We start from the raw sequence: 22,411 nt of genomic DNA on the forward strand, positions 1-22,411 counted from the left end.
ATTTCTATTTTATTGATATCCCTACTCAGTAATTCCTCCTGTGATTTCCGTCTGTCTTCGATCATGCCTGTGTTTCTGTTGTGATTTTCTGTTTTATTGATATCTCTACTCAGTAATTCCTCCTGTGATTTCCGTCTGTCTTCGATCATGCCTTTGTTTCTGCTGTGATTTTCTATTTTATTGATATCTCTACTCAGTTGTGATTTTCTTTTGTCTGGTTATCGTCCCTGTTCCTAATGATCTGTTTTCGGTAGCGACCCCCTCTTCCTGTTGTGTAATATTATCAAATCGCGCATACTTCAATTTGTCTGCTGATATAATGCAAAATGTCCTGGTTTTAATGAAATTTTGCCAGAATTAATTAAATCAGCGAATGTAATGAATATACCCAAACATGTTCATATAGTATCATAGTGTCTGGTTGACATCTATTTTAACATTATATTATTTTCAGGTGAAAGTAGCAGCTGAGTACTACATTAACTCGATACAACTAACTAGAAAATGGGTTTTTTATGAACTGTATTTCATATATGTGGGGACATGCTAACGAATATTTTTACATCACGTGTCACCCATTTTAAAATAAACATGTATCTCAATTGCAAGTATGTGAAAACAAAACCGTATTTCGTCTTCAAAATCGATAACGTTGGGGCGAATTTACGGACTTACAACAGATATACATTGAGATCCATTCATGATCAATTACATCGACAAGAGAACCAGTTGTTTCGGAAGAGTGCACATCATGTCAGTCTATGTCATATCAAAGGTATAAAGTATGTATGATGGCTAGTATGTGAACTGCAACGTTTGTAATAAACACGACGGTGCTTTGTGACATACTCAATTTGTCAATAGTATTCAGTGGTAATTTATGATTTGTAATTTGTATATATACATTTCTAACAGTCATCGAGTGTCCACTTACGGCATTGATGAACATTGCATCGACTATAACATAGTTATATTATACAGAATCGTGTTCCAAATACTCATTTCAATTTAGCAATATGATATTAACATATGATGATCACATGTATAATCATTTATTATTATTCATTCCTGGTTTCCACTGTACACTAACTCATTACTCCCTCCCCTGTTCCCGTTTTTATTCTGTTGTACATATTACTTCATTCCTGTAGCTTGTGTTTAAAAAATTGATTATGAAGCAGGTAACTACATAATGTCATGACATTTGTTTTTGTTTCCTTTTCTGTTTTATAAAATGTACAAATTGTATTTCAACGTATTGTAAAAAAAAAATGATTAAAACAAAGTTCAAACCAAAAGGGGAAAATCACGATGTAGTCGAGGACCTATATATAATGTTTTTGTAAATTCTTCAATTCTATATTAAAAATTATGACTTTTTAATCATTCTTAAAAAAACATGTAAATAGACATTTAAATCAGGAACTTAGTATCAATGATTAGCTAAGATATGGGTTGAAGTGTATATGGGAAGAAGATTGGACGACATTTTGGATTTCGTGATTTTCATTATCAAGGAAATCTTATTACACACATGTTTGCACTTTCACTGCAAAGCAATGACATAAATAAAGAACAAGGAAGAGATCAAAATAAATGGAATCACAGCTGGAACGGAGGAGAGGAACAAAGAAAACGGAAATCACAATAAAAACGGATAGGAGGTACATGTACCAAGGAAGAAGAAAATCACAACAGAAACGGATGGGAGGTACCAAGGTAGAAGAAAATCACAACAGAAACGGATGGGAGGTACCAAGGTAGAAGGAAATCACAACAGAAACGGATGGGAGGTACCAAGGTAGAAGGAAATCACAACAGAAACGGATGGGGGGAACCAAGGCAGAAGGAAAAAACAACAGAAACGGATGGGAGAAACCAAGGCAGAAGGAAATCACAACATAAACGGATGGGAGGTACATGTAACAAGGAAGAAGAAAATCACAACAGAAACGGATGGGAGGTACCAAGGCAGAAGGAAATAACAACAGAAACGGATGGGAGAAACCGAGGCAGAAGGAAATCACAACAAAAACGGATGGGAGGTACCAAGACAGAAGGAAATGACAACAGAAACGGATGGGAGGTTCCAAGGGAGAAGGAAATCACAACAGAAACGGGTGGGAGGAACCAAGGTAGAAAGGAATCACAACAGAAACGGATGGGGGGAACCAAGGCAAAAAGAAAAAACAACAGAAACGGATGGGAGATCCCAAGACAGAAGGAAATCACAACAGGAACGGATGGGAGGTACCAAGACAGAAGGAAATGACAACAGAAACGGATGGGAGGTAACAAGGCAGAAGGAAATCACAACAGGAACGGATGGGAGGTACCAAGACAGAAGGAAATAACAACAGAAACGGATGGGAGAAACCGAGGCAGAAGGAAATCACAACAAAAACGGATGGGAGGTACCAAGACAGAAAGAAATCACAACAGAAACGGATGGGAGGTTCCAAGGCAGAAGGAAATCACAACAAAAACGGATGGGAGGTACCAAGACAGAAGGAAATGACAACAGAAACGGATGGGAGGTTCCAAGGAAGAAGGAAATCACAACAGAAACGGGTGGGAGCGACCAAGGCAGAAGGAAATCACAACAAAAACGGATGGGAGGTACCAAGACAGAAGGATATCACAACAGAAACGGATGGGAGGGACCAAGGCAGAAGAAAATCACAACAGAACCGGATGGGGGAACCAAGGCAGAAGGAAAAAACAACAGAAACGGATGGGAGAAACCAAGGCAGAAGGAAATAACAACAGAAACGGATGGGAGGTACCAAGGTAGAAAGAAATCACAACAGAAACGGATGGGAGGTACCAAGACAGAAAGAAATCACAACAGAAACGGATGGGAGGATCCAAGGCAGAAGGAAATTACAACATAAACGGATGGGAGGTACATGTACCAAGGAAGAAGAAAATCACAACAGAAACGGATGGGAGGTGCCAAGGCAGAAGACAATCACAACAGTAACAGAAGAGAGATCTAAGACGAAAGCAAATTACACCAAGGGAAGCGGAGACATATGAGAAAAAGAAAATCACAACATTCGGATTTGAGATCAACGACAAAAGAAACTCACAACAGTAACAGAGGGTAGATCCACTTCGTAGCTAAGCAACCATAACTCACGGATGATTGTAATTGAATTGTATTTATATCTATGTACCAATAAAAATACCATAAATGTTCTAAAACAGTAAATATAAAGTTTTTTTATTTTAATTTCATCAATTAATTAAAATATGAATGTTGCGACCTAAATAAGCTTATTAAATATTACTTATAAAGATCAAAAATCGATATATTTTTAATTTCATTTATCTTTTTTTTTAAAGAAAAGTAAACGTGATAAAAGACGTGTTTAATTTAATTAAGCAAAGCTAAGAAAGCTGGTAAAATGTCCAATTTATCTATTCTGAAACAAGGGAGGTGATCCTATGGTACTCTGATTAACCAATCAAAATATTTCGTAATATAGGATAACTTAAAATCATATATAAAGAATTAGTAGAAATTAGATTTTTATGAGTAAGTATCACTATAAATTATGAAAATGCCTCAATATTCTTTGTTATATTCATTTTGATACACCGAGGATTTCCTAAAACCTAGATCATTCTGTCGGGAGTATTAGTTTGGTTGTTTGTGTTTTACGTCCTACTAACAGCTATGTCATTTAAGGACGTGCCAGGCTTTAGTGATGGGGGAAAGCCGGGGTTTCCGCCAAAAAAAAACATCGACCTACGGCCAGTACCTGGCGACTGCCCTACGTAGCTCCCGAACCCTCGACCTAGTGGTGGAGGTCTAGTGGTAGCAAAATATCAGACGCCTTAACCACTTAACTCCTTTCATCAGTTATGTGATCGGTGAAAAGCTGTCCTATGTTCTATTCATATTGTGCCGTCAAACCGTCCATCGTCAATTCTTTCACCTTCCAAATAGCTCATGAGTTTGCATCCCTGATTCTCCAGGGGTTATACTCACGTACGCTCTCTACAGAGAACGCAAACCTGGAGTGTTGAGGATGATCAGGTCGATGATTTCATGCATATAATATATTTATGTATGCATTGATAATATCTTTGACATTTGAAATTACTAAAACCTGTTAAAAACTAATAAATCAAAAGATATGCCTTTCTTTATACATATTTAAAAAATACCATAACCCAGACTATCTTATTACTAATGCATGGAATATGTAAAACTGGTGTTCGTTTCTCACGTCCAGTCCTCTTGTGTAATAAACAACTTATAAAAGTGCTTTCATCATCCTGATAATGTGTTTCCGATCCATTGTACGTAAATTCAATATCCTTCTATTATCCGTGTGTACATATACTTGATATCCGTCATGCCATGAATACTTGCATGCAAACAATTTAAATTTTACCTATAGTACAGACTTCAACAAACATCAATTTCATTTTCACAAATATTTTTTTATTAAAAAGACAATTTAAAATCAATTTCGTCATTTTCCTGTCCAACAACATACAGTTATACGTTCAATTTGTCCAGATTCCTTTAACATCGCTAACTGCCGTAGGTTGTATGTCCCTTGACTTCCGCTCAGATACATTTGGACACCTGTAAGAAACCCCAATCAATTTCAATGACATTGCATGAATATCTACGTTAAACAAAGGGTGTTAAAATATTTCTTATTTGTTTATAAGATTGGAAACATACCAGATATAAATTGACAAAATCGGAAATCAGAGCCAACTGGAAAAGAGAACAACAGGATTCGAAACAGCACCAAAACAAATAGGAAGAAAACATGTTTCCTGCATTACTCTGCTTCCTGGTTATATCTCACTAACTGTTCTGCATTCTATTTCTAGACACACATACATATATGAACCGTTTGTATTTGGCTCTCGATTATCTCAACAATGTCTTTCGCATGAGAAATATTTAATGAACAACTATTGTAAAAATTATTTAATGTCCAATAAAAACGACCGCGACACCGTTAAACAACAACCTAACAGCACATTGTGGTCAAGGCGCTCTTTTATCCCCCTTAAGGTTATGAACGGACGATAGTAAATGATAACTGTACGAACACCTGGTTTATATAGTCAACGACAGACCCCTACATTGACATAGGTATTTGATAACGCAACTAAAATAAATAAAATATGAATATGCAATATGTATAAACAAACGTGACATTTTGTTAACACAATAGCGACAGAAAACTTTCAAAACATCTGTATCATATTTTAAATAGGAATCATCAGTTTGGTAGGATGAAACTGTCAAAATAGTTACTTAAACAAACAATGGTAACATATTATGGTACAGTTTGAAAACACGTGTTTTTATAATCAACCATCAAGTATACATTTGTATGTGTGTACTTAATATCCTTATGAGAAGATAACGGGAGGTAGATTTTCACTTTTCATTTTTAACAATTCAATAGAGTTAAACACAAACAAGAAAAAGGCTATACTTTGTAAAGAAGCTGTAATTCATGCTGGATATGGAAATGTGTTTTTTTTAAATGCCACTGCTTTTATTTAAATCCACTGTTTATAAACGTATTTCGTTTCGTTTGTAACGTATTTCTTAAATTGTACTACAGGTTTAGTTCAGCAAGTATCATGGCTTAGTCGTACACGGTAGTTTTTTTGTATTCATAATAATGCATTTTGGTCATATGTATAAAAAGTATTGCAGAGTGAGTAAAAGTATGGATTTGTGTCGGTCACGAATGTGTATTGCACAGATCGATTGGACTTTGAAGTGCATTCCTGATTTCAGTATAAATCCGCGATCTTTATTAGAAACAGGTATCTCTATGAACACTGCTCTATGCGTATTTCTTATTTTCTGGTGATTTTTGTTCATGTGATCATTACTCAATAGATACGAAATATCTTATTTACAGACAAGGAACGGAAGAAAGCATAAATCAAGTACGGCAGTCAATTTTGGTGACATTGAGTTTTTACACTTACAGAAACATTTCACTACTTGACAAAAACTATTAATCAACTTACTCGATAATTGGAACTATCCAAAAGTTTTTTTAAAATAAGAATGAGTTCAAAGATCAGATACATATGTGCATTCAATTCAACAGAACTGTTATTCAAAAACTAAAAATCGATTAGATTATGGCAAAATATATAAAGGAAAGATACATGTGGAAACACTCAAAATAACATAAAGAATTAGAAGTGTCCGAAAGGGTAAGTAGTCTAGCAGGAAGGTAGGGTCCCCATGCACCCCAAGGATATATTTTTTTAGCCTACATTTTTGTAATCCTCAGGGTATCTAGTAAATCAATATGTATGTTCCCAATGCGAAATATTGTCCCATGGGGTCCATTGGCGGCCATCTTGGCGGCCATCTTGGATTTCTAAAGAGTCTTCTAGCTTCTTCATTGATGAAAACGGAGTTTACATCTACGTCAAATACAAATAATGCCATGTCCTCAAAATAGGGACAGAGGTAGATAGAATGACACCACAAAGGACCCTTACAAGCATAATCAGAAACATCGACATTCATATTGCACAAGAAAATATATTTCCCAATGTGATCATGACGCTGATTATAATGCCCGACAAAAATCTTCAGAAGCCCTTTACTGTAAGTTTGTCCGCATATTGTGATTTTAGAAACAAGACATTAAAAACCCAATAAAATGCAACATGTAACACTGTATGCGGGGAAGCAGAGATGTTTCTGCCAAGAGCATGATATTATACAATCAGAAAATCAAAATCGTCACGCTAATCGTACAGGTAAGAGGTAAGCCGTGACTGACGGTCATGTTGTTCGTCACTCTCCAGGTTCATTAGGTTCCTTTGTTGTGGCGAGAAAGCTGGGTCGATACATTGTAGGGAGAGGGTTAGGTGAATACACTGAATATGGCAGAAGACACATCGTCCTACATGATTTACTTTGATTAACCTTGATCCGGATGGCCGGGAAATGAGCTTAAAGCTCGTATTGGCCCAATTATATGCTACAAGGTAAAGTGTGCATTATTAAAGATGAATTATATGGTTATGGTATAGCATTGAGTTATGCTCACCTTTGTTTTGCATATAAAGTTCATGACGCTATTGCATGTTGATCCCTTTAGAGCAAAGCTATTCTGCAGTGACAGGCTGAGGCAATCATCATTCGCTTCGTTTGATTGTAGTCGAGACATTTCATCAAAGTCAACCTCTGAGAGATCGTCCTTCCAATGCCAGTGACCTGGGAGCATCGCCGACGTGGCTCCCAACCAGAACCCATTACCACTATAGCCACCTGTCAAAAATAATGGTTAATACTTGAGACAAATAATGATTCGATTATTTATTACATTTTCAAAAGTGAAATATTGCAAATGATATATTCTATATCAAAACACTGATTACAAACTCCAATAAAAAAGACCAATCGGAAAGCCTAAGCTCCACGTTTTTAGTGACCTAATCTTTCAAGGCCTGATTAGCTTAACGATACCCATGTCTCGAGAAAATCCTTCTGAGACATAAGTCCAGTCTACTGTCCAGAACAATCATCTGTTACCAATAGTGGGACAACTATTCTCTGGGGGAAACACAACATTTCTTTCCAAAGTTTACTTATGTTCACGGACGCCATTAGACTATGTAGGTCATTCATCTAACTATTTGATAGAAGGAAACCCAAGTCAAATGAAACGCGCGCAGCGTCTCTGACCGATATGTGCCATTTTAGAGACGGGATTTTAAAGTATCAACAACGCGTAGTGATTTGAGTTCATTATTTTTTTATAGTAATTTGCCAAACTTTAATAAAAGTATTAACTAGCGTACCAACTGTAATAAAGTGTATAATTTAAAGAATTTAATAATAGGTTTGTATACTGTTTTAAGTATTTTTTAACTTTGAACTATGTTCTGACGCGTAGGATTGTCCAGACATGCTAGCTATGGAAGGATTAATATCAAGTATTGTCGGCTTGATGGGTTGCTTCGAGTTCCGGGGTACGTTTTTTCTTATAAAAAATGTAATAAACCAAAAGAAAAGAATAGCTAACAGTGTCTTCAGTATTACGAACTATATATATACCACTGTAAACTCGTGTGGCTGATATTTTGCTCACTCGCGAGAGATATCTAAATATCAGCAACACGAGTGAAATTATTCGGTATAACTGACGAGACTGTTAGGCATCCATTTTTAAATAGCAACCGTTTAATTTGGAATAATTGCGATACAAACTGTTTCTGTTGGCGAAGATGAACTGTAGTACGTGATGCACAGTGACTACATATGGACCTTTTGGCAAACGTGAGTGTAAACATCCTATTGTTTTATTAAAATTGGATTAAATGTCGTGGTCACAGCACTATGTACTACAGTCACTTCAAATTCATTCTTTAAGTTAAACCGAAAATACGAGGTGAAACACGCCCCTTTAAGAGAGAAGCTAAGGAGAAAGATGGACCTACGACAGTGCTGTAGGTGTACCTTACAAATGTGTTTGGGTTCATACTTCATAGGTGGAAAGAACTTACAGTTCTGGCAGCACATTATCATTAACCTTTGTGGTTATATTGGAAGATAGGATGAAGCTAGAAAGAGCAGAGAATCGTACACGCCGGGGAAATACCAACAACAACAGGTATGTATTGTATGAGGGTAGCAAAACTGTAACAAAGGAAAATAAAACTGAGGTTGAGATCTCAGTAGAAAATAATGAAATTAACGGCACCTTTGTCAAAAAGCCAAGCTTGTAATAAAGTAATAAGGCCGTCTACCAGAGTGATAAACATGGAAGTTAAACAAAGATATAGATATACCAGCATTGCGTATCTGACCCTTGCATGCGGAGTGCGTTGTCCAATGCCTTCGACAATCGTTACAACATAATACCAAAGTGTGAAAAACATTGCAATCCGAAATCGAAATCGCAGACACTAAAGCACGATATAAATAAGGGGAACGATTTAGATCGAGGTTGTTGAACTAGTACATGGAAAAAAAGGGCGAAGTATTCCAGAAAGGGAAGTGTTTACTATTTAACAATAGTCAAATCTTAGTAATGTTATTCCTCATAGAAAGAGCCTGGGTAGTAACGAGGAAAGCACAAAGTGCACTAATGATCATACTAAACAAATATCGATATTCAACTCACATTATGGTTCACAAGCTGCGATCACAGAGAGTAGGTCGGATAATAGCAGCAAACGGTGAAGCTTTGCCTTCGTGTCAAGCGAGACGGCATGAGAACATATGTGTCAAATATTACGTTGCGACAATATGTGTCAAGTTTTATGATGCATCGGTAGGTGTCGTGTTACTTTACTAAATACAATACATAGCATATTTAATTACTTTCTCGTTGAATGCCATTATAGCTTCTTGTATGGCAGAATATACCGATATTTTCAATCGTGCTTCGACATTTTTACCCGTGCATCTCACTCGTGAGAAATATCGATATTCTGCCAGACTTGTGAAATATATATGATATTCAACGGGAAACCACTGAAATGTCCTTTATCGTGATTTCTGTCCACCATAGGAGCAATAAATCTTAAGACGGGAATATTATCCTGGGATAACATAACATCACACCATACCTTGTGTCTCCTTAGCATAGCCTCTGATGAACTCGTACTCTGCGTTCGACTCGATATGTACCAGCTCCGAACCAAATGCTTCACACATGTACTGTTGGAACAACGTAATAAACTGTAATATTAAGGGATGATATTGCATCAAATTCATTTGTAATGTTGATATTTGATAATATGTTTGCAGGGAATAGATCATACGATTAAAATATATTCAATAATTATACCTAGTGGTTTAATTTCTTATTATTAATTATATTTTATTTTATTACTATCACTTTTCTTAAAAAAAATTTCTCATAATGTTATTTATTAGAGGGATTGTTAGTTCTCGTACCGACGCTTCTGGCCAAGACATGTCCTGGTGATAAAAGCGGAAACATGCGTTACCATACCGGATGTAGCCGTCGGCGCATGTACATATGATATCTAAAATGAAATTGACAATTATTAACGCAGATTAACGATGTTGTAATTCACTGTTTACCACTTGACACCACGACGGAAAGTAATGCATATATATATATGTATGTTAATTTGGTTCATATTTAAAAGATTCAAAGACCGTATTCGTTTGAACATTTGTATAAACCTCATTTATCATAATTTACACATGATAACATTTTATGAATAAATTATGTGTTGTTTAAAGACACATTACCTTGTTTTGAACGAACTTCAACAAACGTGGAAACATTCAGTCCCCCACGTGCACATGTGTATACACCAGTGTCTTTTAATAAGGCAGCTGTTAATCAAAACACGGGTATTTATGTCATATTTGATTTAATATCATTTGGATACAGTAATGATATAAAAAATATCAAAGTTTTGCATGCCTATAATTCAGCTTTTTGATGATACTATTTTTGATTTGTTCCATATAAAACGCACATGTATCGAAATGTTAGACTGTAATTACGTTTAAAGAATAAATCAGAATATCATTGAGGTTGTCAGTCAAAGCGACGAATAAGACAACTGGTAACACTATATTGGCCTGATAGGAATTAAATCGATAAAGTAGATCTAAACAAGTACATATTCATAATAACATTAAGTTGTTTTCTACATTTTTCCATGAAATATCAAACCTCGAAAAATATCCCTACAAGAAAATAGTAATTATATCGATAACTTGACAGAAAAAGAAACTGTTTTAACATACCTTTGACAACAAGAAAGAAACTGAAGTCGCTTTGGGCGGAAAAGGATACTTCGTACTTATCGCTGTCGATACCGGTCTTGAGGTCGTTGTTTTGTGAAAGCGAGACCCGATTCCCAGGTGTTGCGTCTGCTGTCTCCTGTGGAGTAAATATGAACTCCATGGGCTCAATCATCAGCTTTGTTGCCAGGCCATCCGTGGTACAGTTAATAGTGAAGTCCGTACTTTCCATTACCATAAGGTCCCGCGTTGACATCGTGATATGCACAGGATCAGTTTGGGTACTTCCGGTTGTTCCTGTGTATAGTTAGTTTTGAAATGAAACAATGATTTAAAGCATGGCTTCTGGTGAAATTAAATTAAGAGGAATACTAAATCAGATATTTTATGTGATTCAACATCAAAACAAATTCGTAGAATTAAAATCAAATATGATCTAGTGTCTCAAATAAAGAAAAGCATTCATCTAGAATGTATCCGTGTATAACTAATTTGGTATGTTTTGTCATTTTCGTTAAGTATACTCGACCTTGGCTCTTTGACATACAGACTCTTTCAAGGTGTAACATACTCGATGAAATCCATTACTCACTTTTTATTTATAGCATAGATATGATTAAAAGTCCGGTCACAAATGAAGTTCTTCCAGCACAAGGGACCAGTACAATCGTTAACGATGACATTGACCTTGCCACATTGAGACACGTTAAGCCGCCAAATCACTAAATTATTTTACAATTTTTTATAAACAGTACCACTGATTTTTACTTTGACGTTGGGAAACACTAACTTAAGATGGCTCCACACATCGTCATCAGCGTCCATTTTCGTGACGTACTTCCGGAAAAAGTACAGCTCAGACTCAATTATCTTGATCTAAATGTGCATATGCACCGTGACGTCATTTCCGTATTGCGTATCGGGTATTCAATATCGTAGTGCAAATTATAGTAACACAGGGCCGTTTTCGTTTAAACGGTCGGACCATTGTTGTTCGTTTGTTAAATAAGGTCGGACCTAGTAATCTGATGCTGCTTTCAGGCGAGCCCTGAGAAAGCCTTACAAGGCCTGCATACACATTTGCAGGTCCGCCAGGATTTATACCCGAAATTGTTATATTTATAAACGGTCAAACCGGTTGTTCCGCATAAACGAACAGGCAAACAATAGTACACGTGCGTGCCGATGATACATGTATATGGCAACACCCGATATCGAGATTTTACCGGGAAATGTATAATCACACGTAGTTGAGGAATAAAGCTTTCCAATTCATAGACATAAACAGACTCACGGGAAGACAGTGACATGAGACCAGACGACCTCAAAAAGCACATGTGCATATCACGTGCTTACACGAGTTCATAGGCTCGAGGTCGTTACGATTTTCGCTGTTAAGCGAGTTTCGCTCTGTCGATTAAATGGTTTTTACAAATGTAGTCTGCTTACTCTGTGAAAATAATGTTTTGTAAAGTATCAAGATCCCTATGAAATGCATGTGTGAGTGCACGTGAGAACGGCATACCTACCTGACATGTAATTATAAATATACCGTGAGTTAGCGGACTGTGGAATGATGACCAAAGTGTACATGACTGAGAGTAATTTGGTTCCATTAAAGAACAATAAATTGATAATTTTGATATCATATTTTTGATTTATTTCCATCATTTTTGTTATATGTAAACAGAGACAACTGTCATTGTGTAAATTTCATCCCTCTACAAAAAGTTCCGATTTTTTTCAAGGAAGATAAACTCTCACCCGGATCAAAGTGATTGTAAAATGTAAAATAAATTAATTATAAAGCCATTGTGTATATTTTGTTCAATTTCACACTCTATATGTATAGATCTTTGTATCCTGTTTGCTTGTAGCTTGTAGATAATCACTTTTATCCGTACAAATTCAATAAAAAAACACTTTGTGTAACATGTGTTACATATTTTGCGATAAATCAAATATTTGTAGGGTTAATTAAAAATGCTTCTTTTCATTTTTTTATTGTTGTTATTGTTCCGAACAATGCCACAAACAAACAAAAACGGAAAATATTAAAATTGACGAAAATTCAATTTTTTGGTATTTTTTCCAAAAAAGTCCCCAAACTATCGGAATGTATAGATTTTCATAAAATCAACTCTACATAGTTGCATAAACATTATATGAAAGTTTCAACGAATTTTGCTGTTTAATTGCGAAAGTGTGGAGCAACCTTAATCGTCTTACAACCTTTGTATGAAATTTGATCAAAATCCGTAAAATATCACGAAGTCGTTAGAGTGGTACATGTAATACTGGACTGTTTAAGCAATGAATGATTTAGCAAATGTTGCTATGGTCCTATAACACACATTGCCATTGATGTAAAACTTACATGTACATGTACATAGACAATAACAATATTTGCTATAATAGTAATTATTTATATTTACATTTCGATAGAGTAGTTATGCTTTATTTTTATTATTTCGAACAATTCTTGAACAGCACATTAAGTGTAGACAACAATGAAATTAAATTGATGACGTCACATTTTTTTTTTAAAACGTTAATGACTTCCCACCCTTCGTAAAACACATGTTTCCATATGAGGCGCATGGAATGCAGACTGATGTGTTTTGTGTACCGACCTCACCTGTACATAGCACGTGCTAACACAAGTTAACAAGCTCGGGTCGCCACAATTTTTGTTGTCGAACGAGTTACGCTCTGTCAGGTAAATCTTTTTACAAATGCAGTTTTTTAAAATGTCAAGATACCTATAAAATGCAAGTGCATGTGCGTGCAAGTGATAACGGCATACCATGCGATAGCCTATGGTTACATATGTACCTTACATGTAAATATATCATCTGTAAGCGGGCTATGAAATGATGTCCAAAGTGTATATGATTGAGACTAATTTGTTCCAGAAATAAAGAACAGTAAATTGACTATTTTAATATCATAATTTAATTTATTTCCGTCGTTTTAGGTAGAGTAAAGAAAACAACTGTCATTGTATAAATTCTATCCCTCTGCAAAAAGGTCCTCGGTTGTTTCAAGGTAGACAACTCTCATCCGGATTAAAATGATTGTTAAAAGTAAAATTAATGAATTATAAAGACTTTGTGTATATTTGGCTCAATTTTTCACTCTTTTTGTATGAAACTATCTGTCCTGTTTGCTTTTAGCTTGTATATAATAACTTTTATCCATACAATATCAATTAAAATCATTTTGTGTAACATGTTTCAGATATTTTATGATAAATATAATATTTGTAGGGTTGATTAGCAATGCTTCTTTTCATAACTTTATTGTTGTAATACTTTTGAACAATGTCACGCACTCAAAACATGTGAAAGTGTTAAATGTGACAAAAAATCAATTTTTCGGTATTTTTCCTAAAAGATCCAAAGTTTTTCTGATTGCTTAGATTTTCATAAAATCATCCCTACAAAGTGACACAACCATTGTGTGAAAGTTTCATTGAATTCTGCTGGTTAATTGCGAAAGGGTCGAGCCTCCTTAAAATAGCAAATGTTGTTATAGTTTCACAACAACATTTGCATTATCAATGCATAGCAATGGAAGGATGGAAAGCCAACGTAAATATTTATAAATATCAACAGTGAACTTGCACTGACCTTTCAACAACGACATACATAACAGTTGAAGTTTTAAGGAAAATGCGTAAAGAATCGAAGTCACTACAGAGATGAGACTGAACCTGAATCTGACAGTGTGTGACGGGACGGACATGTAAACCAGTGTATGGTCACTATCACTTTTTGTATCGTTGTCTGGGGAAAAGAAGTCAAATAAACAAAATACACAATTGAACAAGTGTAACACAAAACCATGGTCCGTCACGCAATCCAGATACATGTAGTATGATCATTCAACTTACCTTTAAAACAGAAGAGGATCAGACTCGCGAGAAAGATCATTATTTTGCCGTCTAAATGAAGAGAAAACAGTTATCATTACAAGTTTTATATAATATCAAAATACCTTAGAGCCATCGACATTTCTGATTTAAAATTTTTGATTTCAAACTTAAATAAATGCAATAATAAGACATTCAAAATATAGTTTTCATAATTCTTTCTTACCTGTGTGCTGTTTCCACGTCTCTTTCGGAATATAGTTTGTTTTCGTCTAACAAGTGTTTAGTTATCGGGCAAGGAGCTGAACAGCATCCGGTTTATCACTTATCGACACCAGAGAGACTTTAAAGGCGCACGTGAAAACTAGTTCAAGATGCCAGACAAAATTACCAAAGCTTAACTGGTAGCCATCTTACCTTAGGTTACGGTCAATGAAAGTCGAAATCACACTATATACTGTTGTCAGTATTTTGCTGGATTGCTTATATTTCTTTTTTTATGATTTTCTGTTTATGATTATGTTTAAAAACAACAAAATATGTATTTTCTAAATCGATTTCACATTGGTCCACAGGGTAACATCCGATTTAATAAATACGTAATATTTTACATGTCTTAATATATGCGAAATATTATCTTATTTAAACTAGTCCTTATGAAACAATTTCAATTGGTTTTCAAATTGATGTATGAATCATATCGATCTGATAAAACTGAAATTTATAACTCAATATCTTTTAAAATATATGGATTTTTCATGTGACCAAATCATTCCAAACTGTATTTTCTATTCACCGCATTATCTGTTTAATCATTAGAATATACAATGTACCAGACGGTATCAACTTAACAACACAGTTGACAAATCATTATATAATAGCACTTCACAGGAAGAAATAGAAAATAGGTGGCTTTGCGCTTGGTAGCCCACTCAGTAATGCGTGCAGTCATTATGCTTGGTAGCCCACTCAGTTATGCGTGCAGTCATTACGCTTGGTAGCCTACTCAGTAAGGCGTGCGGTCATTACGCTTGGTAGCCCACTCAGTAATGCGTGAAGTCATTACGCGTGGTAGCCCACTCACTAATGCGTGCAGTCATTATGCACGGTAGCCCACTCAGTAATGCGTGCAGTCATTATGCATGGTAGCCCACTCAGTAATGCGTGCAGTCATTATGCGCGGTAGCCCACTCAGTAATGCGTGCAGTCATTACGCTTCATAGCCTACTCAGTAATGCGTGCAGTCATTACGCTTGGAAGCCCACTCAGTAATGCGTGCAGTCATTACGCTTCGTAGCCTACTCAGTAATGCGTGCAGTCATTACGCTTGGTAGCCCATTCAGTCATGCGTACAGTCATTACGCTTGGTAGCCCACTCAGTAATGCGTGAAGTCATTACGCGTGGTAGCCCACTCAGTAATGCGTGCAGTCATTACGCTTCGTAGCCCACTCAATTATGCGTGCAGTCATTACGCTTGGTAGCCTACTCAGTAATGCGTGCGGTCATTACGCTTGGTAGCCCACTCAGTAATGCGTGAAGTCATTACGCGTGGTAGCCCACTCAGGAATGCGTGCAGTCATTACGCTTCGTAGCCCACTCAGTAATGCGTGCAGTCATTACGCTTCGTAGCCCACTCAGTAATGCGTGCAGTCATTACGCGTGGTAGCCTATTCAGTAATGCGTGCAGTCGTTACGCTTGGTAGCCCACTCAGTAATGCGTGCAGTCCTTACGCTTGGTAGCCCACTCACTTATGCGTGCAGTCATTACGCTTGGTAGCCCAATCAGTAATGCGTGCAGTCATTACGCGTGGTAGCCTATTCAGTAATGCGTGCAGTCATTACGCTTGGTAGCCCACTCAGTAATGCGTGCCGTCATTACGCTTCATAGCCGACCCAGTAATGCGTGCAGTCATTGTGCTTGGTAGCCCACTCACTGATGCGTGCAGTCATTACGCTTCGCAGCCCACTCAATTAAGCGTGCAGTCATTACGCTTCGTAGCCCACTCAATAATGCGTGCAGTCATTACGTTTGGTCGCCCACTCAGTAATGCGGGCAGTCATTACGCTTGGAAGCCCACTCAGTAATGCATGCAGTCATTACGCTTGATAGCCCACTCATTAATGCATGCAGTCATTATCATTACGCTTGGTAGCCCACTCAGTAATGCGTGCAGTCATTACGTTTGGTAGCCCACTCAGTAATGCGTGCAGTCATTACGCTTCATAGCCTACTCAGTAATGCGTGCAGTCATTACGCTTGGTAGCCCACTCAGTAATGCGTGCAGCCATTATGCTACGTAGCCCACTCAGTAATACGTGCAGCCATTACGCTTTGTAGCCCACTCAGTTATGCGTGCAGCCATTACGCTTGGTAGACCACTCAGTTATGCGTGCAGTCATTAGGCTTGGTAGCCCACTCAGTTATGCGGGCAGTCATTCCACTTGGTAGCCCACACAGTAATGCGTGCAGTCATTACGCTTGGTAGCCTACTCAGCTATGCGTGCAGTCATTACGCTTGTTAGCCCACTCAGCAGTAATGCGTGCAGTCATTACGCTTCGTAGCCCACTCAATAATGCGTGCGGTCATTACGCTTGATAGCCTACTCAGTTATGCGTGCAGTCATTCCACTTGGTAGCCCACACAGTAATGCGTGCAGTCATTACGCTTGGGATCCCACTCAGTAATGCGTGCGGTCATTACGCTTGATAGCCTACTCAGTTATGCGTGCAGTCATTCCACTTGGTAGCCCACACAGTAATGCGTGCAGTCATTACGCTTGGTGGCCCACTCAGTAATGCGTGCAGTCATTACGCTTCATAGCCGACCCAGTAATGCGTGCAGTCATTACGCTTCATAGCCGACCCAGTAATGCGTGCAGTCATTACGCTTGGTGGCCCACTCAGTAATGCGTGCAGTCATTACGCTTGGTAGTGCGTGCAGTCATTACGCTTGGTAGCCTACTCAGTAATGCGTGCAGTCATTACTCTTGGTAGCCCACTCAGTAATGCATGCAGTCATTACGCTTGGTAGCCCTCTCAATAATGCGTGCGGTCATTACGCTTGATAGCGCACTCAGTTATGCGTGCAGTCATTAGGCTTGGTAGCCCCCTCAGTTATGCGTGCAGTCATTACGCTTGGTAGTGCGTGCAGTCATTACGCTTGGTAGTGCGTGCAGTCATTACGCTTGGTAGCCCACTCAATAATGCGTGCGGTCATTACGCTTGATAGCCCACTCAGTTATGCGTGCAGTCATTACGCTTGGTAGCCTACTCAGTAATGCATGCAGTCATTATGCTTGATAGCCCACTCAGTAATGCGTGCAGCCATTATGCTACGTAGCCCACTCAGTAATGCGTGCAGCCATTACGCTTGGTAGCCCACTCAGTAATGCGTGCAGTCATTACGCTTGGTCGCCCACTCAGTAATGCGTGCAGCCATTATGCTACGTAGCCCACTCAGTAATACGTGCAGCCATTACGCTTTGTAGCCCACTCAGTAATGCGGGCAGTCATTATGCTTGGTAGCCCACTCAGTAATGCGTGCAGTCATTGCGCTTGGTAGCCCACTCAGTAATGCGTGCAGTCATTGCGCTTGATAGCCCACTCAGTAATGCATGCAGTCATTACGCTTGGAAGCCCACTCAGTAATGCATGCAGTCATTACGCTTGGAAGCCCACTCAGTAATGCATGCAGTCATTATGCTTGGTAGCCCACTCAGTAATGCGTGCAGTCATTTCTCTTGGAAGCCCACTCAGTTATGCGTGCAGTCATTAATGCATGCAGTCATTACGCTTGGTAGCCCACTCAGTAATGCGTGCAGTCACTTCTCTTGGAAGCCCACTCAGTTATGCGTGCAGTCATTACGCTTGGTAGCCCACTCAGTAATGCGTGCAGTCATAACGCTTGGTAGCCCACTCAGTTATGCGTGCAGTTATTACGCTTGGTAGCCTACTCAGTAATGCGTGCAGTCATTGCGCTTGATAGCCCACTCAGTAATGCATGCAGTCATTACGCTTGGAAGCCCACTCAGTAATGCATGCAGTCATTATGCTTGGAAGCCCACTCCGTTATGCGTGCAGTCATTACGCTTGGTAGCCCACTCAGTAATGCGTGCAGTCATTACGCTTGGTAACCCACTCAGTAATGCGCGCAGTCATTACGCTTGGTAGCCCTCTCAGTAATGCGTGCGGTCATTACGCTTGGTAGCACACTCAGTAATGAGTGCAGTCATTACGCTTGGTAGCGCACTCAGTTATGCGTGCAGTCATTACGCTTGCTAGCCCACTCAGTAATGCGTGCGGTCATTACGCTTGGTAGCCCGCTCAGTAATGCGTGCAGTCATTATGCATGGTAGCCCACTCAGTTATGCGTGAAGTGATTCCGCTTGGTAGCCTACTCAGTAATGCGCGCAGTCATTACGCTTGGTAGCCCTCTCAGTAATGCATGCAGTCATTACGCTTGGTAGCCCTCTCAGTAATGCGTGCGGTCATTACGCTTGGTAGCCCGCTCAGTAATGCGTGCAGTCATTATGCGTGGTAGCCCACTCAGTTATGCGTCAGTAATGCATGCAGTCATTATGCTTGGTAGCCCACTCAGTTATGCGTGCAATCATTATGCTTGGTAACCCACTCAGTAATACGTGCAGTCATTACGCTTGGTAGACCACTCAGTAATGCGTGCGGTCATTACGCTTGGTAGCCCGCTCAGTAATGCGTGCAGTCTTTACACTTGGTAGCCCACTCAGTCATGCGTGCAGTCATTACGCTTGGTAGACCACTCAGTAATGCGTGCGGTCATTACGCTTGGTAGCACACTCAGTAATGAGTGCAGTCATTACGCTTGGTAGCTCACTCAGTAATGCGTGCAGTCATTACGCATGGTAGCCCACTCAGTTATGCGTGAAGTCATTACGCTTGGTAGCCTACTCAGTAATGCGTGCAGTCATTGGGCTTGATAGCCCACTCAGTAATGCATGCAGTCATTACGCTTGGTAGCCCTCTTAGTAATGCGTGCAGTCTTTACGCCTGGTAGCCCACTCAGTAATGCGTGCAGTCATTACGCTTGGTAGCCTACTCAGCTATGCGTGCAGTCATTACGCTTGTTAGCCCACTCAGTAATGCATGCAGTCATTACGCTTGGTAGCCCACTCAGTAATGCATGCAGTCATTATGCTTGGTAGCCCACTCAGTTATGCGTGCAGTCATTACGCTTGATAGCCCACTCAGTAATGCATGCAATCATTACGCTTGGTAGCCCACTCAGTAATGCATGCAGTCATTACGCTTGGTAGCCCACTCAGTAATGCATGCAGTCATTATGCTTGGTAGCCCACTCAGTTATGCGTGCAGTCATTACGCTTGATAGCCCACTCAGTTATGCGTGCAGTCATTACGCTTCGAATTCCTGCACGTTCTTATGGCAGTAGCTTTTTCTCTTATGCATTACAATTGTTATAGAGGAAAACTAATGATTTTTTTTCCGTTACGAAGAGTGTGAATATTCAAAATAAATCTATGAAATCACCTCTACATATACTTTGATTTCATTATTGTTTATCGGTTGCTGTTATTGAGCAGTCAGATTTTGAGTAAGTGAACATAACTTAGGAAATACTATGCCTATTTTTTGTGTGTTGTTACTAAAAGGATATGGTTTTACATTAATAAAAGTCACATATTCTTTCACTTTTCACTTTGTGGGGTTATTTCACTTTAACATGTAGTAAATCTTACCATTTAGACAATATTCAATAAAATATACTAAACATGTTTCTTTAAACGTCAGTGTAGTTGGGAGATGTTCTCACTGTACCGGTTATGTGAGGTCGAGGACAAATCACCCCGGTGGTCCCTTACTATCGCTACTTTGGTGTATCTTCCCGATAATGATCAATAAACATGGAGAGGAAGGGAGAACTCTGTAGTTCTCCCCACTGTTTTTTGGCTTCCAAAACATCTCGAGTTGCCATAGAGATGCTATCTAATCGATAATTTGAGTGCAGGAACCCGAATAATCGGTTTTACGTCCCGACTGAGAAACTTTTTTTTCTACAGGCGGCTGTTTGTACACTAGCATAAGTTTTTGTTGCAAAGATTTTGTGTAATACATAGGTAATGTATGCATAACAGATTTACTTACACACCTGAAGCTGACGTAGCACATTCGAACATTACGTATTGCGTATATTACCAAATGAAATTAATTGGCACTAAAAAAATCATGAAACTGCTGTAATGATGTAACGAATGTATCTGATTGGATATCTTTGGATTGCGTTTCTGAAGTAAATGTTAGCATAATGTCTTTTCACTATGCAATGCAATACACATTCATTGCCAAATGAAAGAAATTATTCCGAAATACAATAACTGTTTAAGGTGAAAGGTACCATTTCATCAGTTCTAATTGCAAAGAAGAGTTCCACTCGGAGGTGTTTTGACGTGTAGGAGCCTAAAGGAGTTTTTCTGAATAAGAGTTGCCTCCCCAGTCACAGTTTTCATATGATATGTTGCCTATGAATTGGACACTCAGTTTGCTGTATTTGTATAATTTCTGTATAGAAACGTTGGTAAACAATAAGCTTGGTAATGTAATGTTCCTTGTTTCTATTTTCAAACATTCACATTTCGAATAACAAATGCATGGCAGCATATGGTTTAACATCTTCGCTAGCCAAGGGTTACGGTTCGGTACGATCCGGTCTTCTTACTCTTCAAGAGTAGGTAGATCGTACCGGATCGTAACCCTAGGCTAGCGAAGATGACGGTTTTAAGAATCATTTATTGTAAAAGGGTCATTGGTAATGATATAGTTAAACTTGTTTGTACCCTAAACGTTAATGGACTTACATAAATACATTTCTTTATATATTAGTTCTGTTTCCGATTGGTGACAAAATTGTCATGAACTATGATGTCACAATGAAAGTTGATATTGCAAAGCATTCCACTTGTTGTCATAATAAGAAGAATGACAAATGAAAGATCATCGACGTGTTTACCAACTCATTGAAGGGTTATCACTGGCAGGTTTATCCAGTAATAAACCAGTAGTGGTTTTGGGAGAAATGTCATCACTCAATATTTCTAGTGTTCTTATGTGATTAAACTTGAGGAAGTCTGTTGTAAGTTATTCGATTATATTTGTATAAGTAAAAGGTAATAGTGACAGCAATCTGTGAATCCTCCCGAGACACAAGCATTTAATTATCGCATTACAAAACAAAATGCAGGACAAAGGACGTTAATAGCACTGTAAGTACATTGTAGTTTACGACTCCATGAATATGTAATATGTTGTGATGAATTTCGTAGTATTTTCGGATAAAGTATGTTAGTACTAAATAAAATAATTTTCCGAAAATTTACTTTGGTATGGAAATAAACCATGATCCTTATATAAGTGTATAAATATACCTGTTAATGAATTTCATTATATATGTAAATAAAACATGATCCTTATATAAGTGTATAAATATACCTGTTAATGAATTTCATTATGTATGTAAATAAACCATGATCCTTATATAAGTGTATAAATATACCTGTCAATGAATTTCATTATATATGTAAATAAACCATAATCCTTATATAAGTGTATAAATATACCTGTCAATGAATTTCATAATATATGTAAATAAACCATGATCCTTATATAAGTGTATAAATATACCTGTTAATGAATTTCATTATGTATGTAAATAAAGTATGATCCTAAGTGTATAAATCTACCTGTTAATGAATTTCATTATGTATGTAAATAAAGTATGATCCTAAGGG

General features: G+C 37.9%; 1 protein-coding gene across 1 annotated transcript; it reads right to left on the reverse strand.

The window, feature by feature from the left end:
- Positions 1-4,439: 4,439 nt before the first annotated feature.
- LOC110460003 lies at positions 4,440-14,915 on the reverse strand. The gene is made up of 8 exons (XM_021512688.1): positions 14,857-14,915; positions 14,652-14,702; positions 10,760-11,053; positions 10,253-10,339; positions 9,929-10,020; positions 9,598-9,688; positions 7,071-7,291; positions 4,440-4,603 (listed from the first exon to the last, which is right to left on the reverse strand). Exons 2-8 carry the CDS (start codon positions 14,689-14,691, stop codon positions 4,586-4,588), a joined length of 843 nt encoding a protein of 280 aa, XP_021368363.1. The 5' UTR covers positions 14,692-14,702; positions 14,857-14,915; the 3' UTR covers positions 4,440-4,585.
- Between the last annotated feature and the right edge of the window lie 7,496 nt (positions 14,916-22,411).

Source organism: Mizuhopecten yessoensis, unplaced genomic scaffold (assembly GCF_002113885.1).
Source record: "Mizuhopecten yessoensis strain PY_sf001 unplaced genomic scaffold, ASM211388v2 scaffold10281, whole genome shotgun sequence".
Classification (NCBI taxonomy): Eukaryota; Metazoa; Mollusca; class Bivalvia; order Pectinida; family Pectinidae; genus Mizuhopecten; species Mizuhopecten yessoensis.